General features: G+C 52.5%; 1 protein-coding gene across 1 annotated transcript; it reads right to left on the reverse strand.

Annotated features, from left to right (window-relative positions):
• Positions 1–2,849: 2,849 nt before the first annotated feature.
• LOC117353707 (probable deoxyuridine 5'-triphosphate nucleotidohydrolase) lies at positions 2,850–4,068 on the reverse strand. The gene has a single exon (XM_033929929.1). The coding sequence runs from the start codon at positions 3,603–3,605 to the stop codon at positions 2,850–2,852; it is 756 nt and encodes a 251-aa protein (XP_033785820.1). The 5' UTR covers positions 3,606–4,068.
• Positions 4,069–8,437: the final 4,369 nt, after the last annotated feature.

Below are 8,437 nucleotides of genomic sequence, written 5' to 3' on the forward strand. Positions count from 1 at the left end.
CATGGCCAGTCCAACAGCTGAGAGTGGGAATAAAATCTTAAAGATTCACAAGTCTACTGCGAGCACGCGGTGTGAGGTCCTGCCAGAAGTGCTCCCACACCTGACAAAATTTGCGACCCGGGCCAAGAGTCAAGTCTCCCTCCATGCGTCTCTCCAGTGTTGCGTGCACTATCATTAGGGATCTCCATTGTGCATATGACGGGGGATCACGGGAGAGCCAGTTGGTGAGGATGGCTTTTTTTCCCATCAAAAGGGCTCTGGAGATAAATGCTGACATTCCCCTGGGTTTGGGCGAGGCTATATTATAAAATCCAAATAACGCCCTCGGTTGCGGAAGCCATCGCCTTCCCCAAAGCGATGTGGTATATAGGCCAAGATGTCTCCAAAACTGTTGGATTGCGGGGCAGGCCCAAAACATGTGACTCAAAGATGCGTGAGCCTGATCAATTATATTTTTTAAAAAAGGGAGAAAAACAATTATTATGTACTTTTAACCTGGCCAGAGCTCTGGCTTAAAAGCTGCAACGAGCTGCAAAAATATTAAAAGAAAAAGGGTATAAAAATTATTAAAGAAAACTCATACGTTACTCACAAAATTAAAGAAGCAAGAAGGCCAAAAAAACCTAGAAAAAAAAGCTTAATCCACTGCCATAATGAAAAGTACATCTCAGCTCCATAGAAAATATGAAACTGTGGCTCCCATGCAATTCAAGCAGGCAAGAGAGTACTCATGCAAGTGTGATGCAGGTAAATCAAAGGTTTCTAAAAGTTTATTTAGAATGCTGGGCAGTGCCTGAGCTTGGTATCCACCAGAAGATGTTACCCATTTGTGAGAGCCTATGTCCTCCTTGAACTCAGATAATCAGAATATATTCATTCATTCAATTTTCTATACCGTTCTTCCAGGAGAGCTCAGAACGGTTTACATGAGTTCATTCAGGTACTCAAGCATTTTTCCCTGTCTGTCCTGGTGGGTTCACAATTTATCTAATGTACCTGGGGCAATGGGGGGGGGGTATTAAGTGACTTGCCCAGGGTCATAAGGAGCAGCGTGGATTTGAACTAGAGAGTTGCGCGGGGACAGAAATCCCACCCGTCCCCACCCGTCCAAACCAAAGTCCCACCCGTCCCCACCTGTCCCCGTGAGGAATCCCACCCGTCCCCACCCGTCCCCGTGAGGAATCCCTCCGTCTCAACCCGTCCCCGCGAGGAATCCCCTCCGTCCCCGCCCGTCCCCCTGAGGAATCCCCTCCGTCCCTATAAACTTCAGAAATAGTTATTTCATTTAATTATGCTACTGAATTAAAGGCTCTGGTAGAAACCCATTTACAAATAAGCAAAAAGACTTTATTAATTTGGAACTATTAATTGGGAAGAATACATACTTTGTAAACGGGTTTCTACCAGAGCCTCTTGTTTATAAATTTTTATCAACACAACTAATATTCTACTTTATCCTGAAGCAAAAAAAAAAAAAAAGAAATAGAATTCTTTTCCTACCTTTGTTGCCTGGTTTCTGCTTTCCTCATGTTCTCATTCAGTTCCTTCCATCCACTGTCTCTCTTCCTTCTGCGTCTTCCATTTGCTCTGTTACTGTGCCTCTCACTTTCTCCCCCCTTCCAAATTGGTCTGGCACCCATCTTCTTCCCTCCGCTCCCCCCATAGTCTGGCATCTCTGTCTTCTTCCCTGCCAGCGTCTTCTTACCACTCTCTCTTCCCCATTTCCTTTCAGCGTCCTTCTCCCCCCCCATCTTCCCCATGTCCTGTCAGCATCCTTCTCCCCCCTCTATCTTCCACATGTGCTTTCAGTGTCCTTCTCCCCCCTCTGTCTTCCCCATGTCCTTTCAGTGTCCTTCTCCCCCTTCTGTCTTCCCCATGGCCATTCAGCGTCCTTCTCCACCCACCCACCCCCATCTTCCCCATGTCCTTTCAGCATCCTTCTCCACCCCTTTGTCTTCCCCATGTGCTTTCAGCGTCCTTCCCCCCCCATCTTCCCATGCCCTGTCAGCGTCCTTCTCCCCCTTCTGTCTTCCACAAGTGCTTTCAGTGTCCTTCCCCCCCCCGTCTTCCCCATGGCCTTTCAGCGTCCTTCTCCACCCCTTTGTCTTCCCCAGTGCTTTCAGCGTCCTTCTCCCCCCTCCTTCTCTCCCCGCCCCGGGTGCAGCAGAGCCGGCCAGGTCCCCTTACTTTTGTGGCGCTTCCCCGACCGACCGACCGACCGACAACAGCCCCAGTCTGACAAACCTCCCTGCCCTTAATCGCGAATCTAAATTTCATTCTTACAGCTACTTAAGGGCAGGGAGGTTTATCAGACTGGGGCTGTTGTCGGTCGGTCAGTCGGGGAAGCGCCACAAAAGTAAGGGGACCTGGCCGGCTGTGCTGCACCGGGGCGGATCGCCCCCCTCCATTGGTAGCCACTCGAACCGCGAGGCTACTCTACTCTCCTTCTCCTTACCTGCCCTGCCTGCAGCACAGAGCCGAATGGAAGTCTTCCCGACGTCAGCGCTGACGTCGGAGGGAGGGAGGGCTTTGTTTAAGCCCAACCTCCCTTCCGACGTCAGCGCTGACGTCGGGAAGACTTCCGTTCGGCTCTGTGCTGCAAGCAGAGCAGGTAGGGAGAAAAACCGCGCGTCTTAGTACATCCAGCCCTGCAGGAACCCCGCGACCCTCGGAGGCGTCCCACGGGATCCCTGCAACCCTAGGGGGCGTCCCCACGGGATTCCCACGACCCTAGGGGGCGTACCCACGGGATTCCCGCGACCCTAGGGGGCATCCCCACAGGATCCCCGTGACCCGAAGGGGGAACCCGCGGGATTCCCGTCGTCCTCATTCCCGTGCAGCTCTCTACTTCACAGCCCCTCTAAAGGGCTGTGCGGGTCAGGCCTCAGACCCTTCCCGGGGATCTGGGCTTGAGGAAAGGTTTGATAGGGGAGATAATTAGTTTTCAGTGCTCTCCCCACCTGGCTTTTGGGCTGTGCTACAACCTGTTTATGCACTTTCCCTCCTGGCTGAGCCTGCTGTCCTTGCTCCAGGCCAGGTTTTACAGAGCCCCATGCTGCATGCTGGGGAGGTTTAACAGTCCTTTTCACTGGGACAGGGGCTTCCCTGTCACAAACCCCTCTACTTAAACCCTCAGAGGACTCTTCCCCCAAACGAGATAGAACTTTTTGGGTATGGGTTCCTTTATCCTTTTTTTCCCTGGCCTCTGAGGAGCCCCAGCCCTGCTCTCCTCGAGCAGTGCCCGTGCTTATCTCTTCCTCGCGCAGTTCAGGCATCACCACTAGCTCACATATTAATTGAGCTATGCCATCTCCCTCCTTTATTTTGTACTCCTTATCCCCGAGATTTATTACCAAAATCTTAAGGGTCCCACGATAATCCGGGTCGACTACTCCGGCCCCTATGTGTATGCCATGCCGGAGGGCCAAACCCGATCTCGGCGCAATGCGCCCATAACATTCACCAGGTAGGGCCACCACTAAACCAGTATCCACTACCTTCCTGCCCTCTTTTGGCACCTTTATCTCTTGGATACTACTTAGGTCCCAACCCACAGATCCTGGCGTAGTGCGCGCTGGCAGTTTAGCTTTGGGAGATAGCCACATAACCCTTAAAATGGGCTTCTCCTCGTCCCGTTTAACCACCGCCCAGTGGACCTCTTTGATGTCTTTATTCAGGCCCCCTTCTTCTTTATTCGTCGGCGGACTCCTCCTGCCCTTACTACACCCCAGGCATTCCTTACACCAGGCCGTTACCTCTGGTGCTAGGCCGGGCCAATAGAATTTTGTTTGGATCCCTTTAATAGTCGGGTCTTGGGCCAAGTGCTCCTTCCCTAGGTCCCTATGAATGGCCCAGAATATTTGTCTTCTAAAGACTGACGGCACGACTAAGCGCCTTTGCGCCCTTCGGACCCTAGGATTCCACCCCGTCTGATACAGGAGTCCTCCTACCACTTGGAATGGACAGGCTCCCCTCCCGGCGTCTTCCCATTACTCTACAGCTGAACTTAACATAGGATCTTTTCTTTGTTCACGGCCCAAAGTAGGAAATCGTTGGGCCACCTCATAAGGCACCCAGGGTCTCCAAGATAGTTGACTCTTCCCTCCCCCCCCTTGCCTTGAGAGCAGGATCTCTTGTCTGCCCGCCTCTCCACTCTGCTTTTGGCCCTCTTCTGGGACGGTTCTCCTAGGCTATCATCCTCTAGAGGGAAGATCTGGGCTAACTCCTCTTCCTGCCCTGTGGGAGCCCTCACCCCTCGAGTGCCGAAGCATTCCCAAAAATAGGGCCATTCCTGTCCCAGGATCACTTCATATGATGGCCTAGGCATCAGTGCCATCTTCAGGGCATACTCCCTCCCCTGATACTCTACCCAGACTTTCTTCATTTCATAGGGTAAGGACGTCCCGTGCATGCACTGTATCTCAAATCGCCCTTGGGGGTCTATCGATTTCCTGACCCCGAGCACTTAAGATCCTCCGCCACACCATCTGGGCCAGGATGGACTGATCGGCCCCGGAGTCTAATAGGGCTACCACCGGGATTCCCTCTATCTTTATCTGAATCATGCATTCCTTCTTATGGCCCGTTTCCGATGAGCCCACTAGAGAATGACACGGGGAAAAAATCTGTCCCCGTCACCGCCCCGTCACCGGCCCACCATCCTCTGCACCGCCCCGTCACCACCGCCCCGTCACCGTCACCGCCATCCCTTTCACCGCCCCGTCACCGCCACTGCCATCCCATTCATCGCCCCGTCACCGTCGCATCCATATAAGCCTTAGTACTGTAATATTTAGCTTATTCCTTTCTTATAAATCAAAGTTCCTGCTGCTGAACTAGAGAAAGAGATGTTCAGCTGGCAGGGCTTTGTTTATAAATTTTTATCAACACAACTAATATACTATTTTATCCTAAAGCAAAAAATAAATAAATAAATATAATTTTTTTTTCTACCTTTGTTCTCTGGTTTCTGCTTTCCACATCTTCTCATTGAATTCCTTCCATCCACTGTGTCTTCTCTCTGCGTCTTCCATTTGCTGTTACTGTGCCTCTCCCTTAACCCCCCCCCCCAATTGGTCTAGCACCCATCTTCTTCCCTCCGCTCCCGCATAGTCTGGCATCTGTCTTCTTCCCACTCTGTCTTCCACATTTCCCTTGGGGGTCTGTTCCTCTCCACCCTCCTTCAATGTCTGTTCTATTCCTTTCCACCACCACCCTTCCCTCCCTCCTTTACCATCTGTTCCTTTCTACTATCCTTCAGCTCCTCTCGCGTGGCCTATCTACCTTCCTTCCTCTTATTTTCATGGCACGTTACAATGTAATTTGTGCAAGCCACTGGAGCCTGCAAGCTCGGTCCCTGTCCCATCCCCACAAACCATCTCGCTTCTGTGCTCCTATTTTCTCCATTTCTAATATCTCCCCTATGTATCTGTCATTGCCCCCCCTGTGTCCATATACCATCCCCATGGCATGTCCCCTTTATGTCTCTGTCCCTATGCCCCATGCACATAATTTCTCCTCTTTCTGTTACCTTCCTGTGTCCAGATTTCCCCTATCTTCCTCTTCCATACCAGTGTGTCTCTTCTTTTCAACCCCATCTAGCTTTTTTCCCTCTTTCTTCCCCCCCCCTTGCTTCTAGCATCTGGCTCACCTGCCAGTCCTTCCCTTTCTTTCCTGCTGTGGGTTTTTCTTTCCGACTTCATCCCCTTGGCCCAGAATCCTTTTCCCTTTCACTCCCTCCTTCCAATTTGAGCCGGGAACACTAGCGATCGCACGGTCCCCGCAGCCACTACCTGCCTGCCCAATCGATCCTAGTGTTTAGCCAGCTCTCTCCCTTCTCCTCACCTTAGTTTATAGGTTTTCTTTTTCGGCGACCCGCACGCTTTCCCAAAGAGCCGCGCACCCGCTGCTGCTCAGTGTTCAATCTTCTGCTCTGCTGCAACTTCCTGTTTCCGGTTGCGTCAGAGCAGAAGATCGAAACTGAGCAGCAGCGGGTGCGCGGCTCTCTGATAGCGTGCGGGTCGCCGAAAAAGAAAATCTACAAACTAAGGTGAGGAGAAGGGAGAGAGCTGGCTAAACACTAGAATCGATTGGGCAGGCGGGTGTGAGCTGTGGGGACCGCGCGATCCTTCATGCCTCACTGCGGGGACAAGACCATTCACCGCCCCGCGGGCAGTGAATGGCCTTGTCCCCGTCGCCGCAGCGACTGCTAGTTTTCTTCCCCGTTTTCGGCGGGTGACCCGCGGCTAAAATGCGGTGGCCGCGGGTAAACCGCCACCGTGTCATTCTCTAGAGCCCACCCGGTTCATTAAGTTCAACTTGGCCTGGCACTGTCGGCTTCGATGGCCCGGTTTCCCACAAGAGAAACACCTGCCCACCGGAGAAACACTGCCCAGCCCTCAGGATGTTCCTCTGAATCTCCGGAAGCTTGGGGTTTTGAACCCTACCCCCTCATGAGCCACATGACCCTGTTGCTGAGCTGCTAAGTACGCTTCAGCCACCCCAATAGCCTGGCCTAAGGATGAAATATTCTGCCTCAATAACCAGTTTTTTAAGGCCCCGGGCACTGCCTCCAGGAATTGTTCCTGCACCAACTCGCTCATAACTGCTTGCATGTTATGAGCGTATGGTGCCATCCAGCACTCACACAATCGCTTTAGGTGCTGTACTAAAGCTTTGGGACGCTCCCCTGGACCCATCTTTACTGCCCTAAATTGGACTCTATACCACTCCTGCGATTGACCTAAATAGTCCAGCAGGGTTTGCTTTAGAGTTTGATAATTAGCCGCTTGTTCGGTGTTCAAAGTTTGATAAGCCTCTAAGGCTTTACCTCCTAAGCAGGATATCAGTTTTACGGACCACTGGTCCACCGGTCAATGTGAAGCCATGGCCACCCTCTCGAATCATGTCATCATCTATTGATAATTTATGCAGTCTTATCGGCTCCCCAAAAGGAGCGCCTACCGGCCCGACGACTGCTCCCGCACCACCAGCTGCCGGTGTTATAGGCAAGGTTATTGATGGCCTGGATCTGGGCTGCCATCTGCTGCAACAGTTCAGTATGGCGGATTTGCTGTGCCTGGTGGTCCGCCTTCCAGAGATCTGTCTGGGACTGCAACATCTCCTGGAACCTCTGCTGGGGTTTGTGCATCTCGGCTTCTAATCCCATCAGGAACTTGGACGCTTCCATCCTGGGAACACAAACAACAGAGAACAGGAACCCAAGTGCAAACTTTCCAATGCTAGGGTTTTCCCCTCACTAGCCCCGAGCCTCTGGTCCCCCTTACCCACTAATCCACATCAGCTACCCCCTAAGCACTTTTACCTCAGGGACTGATGTGTCTCAGCCTTGGGATATTAGGGCCTCCCCAGCCACTCCTCCGACCAGGAACTCAGGAACCACGATATGCACCTCCAGACTCCGCTCCGCTCCTCAGCAGACTGTCTTCTCCGGATGCCTTGACGTTGCCTTGTACTCCCCACCAGGAACCACACCTCTCCGGATGCTGCTTCTGCTTCCTGCTTTGCCCTTTGACTATTTGTAATCCACAAGCTCAAATAAACTCAGGTTAGCACCAGTAAGACTTAAAAAAAAACAAACCTCAAATTGCTCCAAAATCCCAATTCTCCAAATAATGTATTGCCAGCCTTTGCTCACAGTACTTTCTGGCAATACTCTCCTTCAAATGCCAACAATGGGACTGGCTTTATCCAGCCAAAATAAACCAAAGTTCGTTTTTTTTTCCCAAGTCTTTGGGCGCACTTCCTCCCCTAACCTGTGGGCGGCGCTATATCCCACCGCTGCCATCAACTTCCTGTGGCCGGGCCAGATCCCGAGTAGGTGGGAAACCCCGGCTCAGACCACAGGTAAGAATTTGTAGCGCCTTTTATATGGTTAAATGAAGAAAAAACCCGGATACCGGATTTCTGGAAAACAGTATCAGGTTTATTAGTGTCCTGAGTAGAGAGCTGCACGGGAACGGGGACGACGGGAATCCCGCGGGACCCGCGGGTTCCCTTCGGGTCACGGGGATCCCGTGGGGACGCCCCCTAGGGTCGCGGGAATCCCGTGGGGACGCCTCTGAGGGTCGCGGGATTCCTGCGGGGCTGGATGTACTCAGTCGCGCGGCTCTTCTTCTCTCTTGCAGCACAGAGCCGAACGGAAGTTTTCCCGACATCAGCGCTGACGTCGGAGGGGAGGGAGGGCTTAAACAAAGCCCTTCCTCCCTCCGACGTCAGCGCTGACGTCGGGAAGACTTCCGTTCGGCTCTGTGCTGCAAGCAAGGCAGGTAAGGAGGAGAGTAGCCTCGCGGTTCGAGTGGCTACCAAGGGAGGGGGGCGGTCCGCCCTGGTTGCAGCACAGCCGGCCAGGTCCCCTTACTTTTGTGGCACTTCCCCTACCGACCGACAACAGCCCCGGTCCGACAATCCTCCCTGC

The sequence above is a fragment of the Geotrypetes seraphini genome, chromosome 2, assembly GCF_902459505.1.
Source record: "Geotrypetes seraphini chromosome 2, aGeoSer1.1, whole genome shotgun sequence".
NCBI lineage: Eukaryota > Metazoa > Chordata > Amphibia > Gymnophiona > Dermophiidae > Geotrypetes > Geotrypetes seraphini.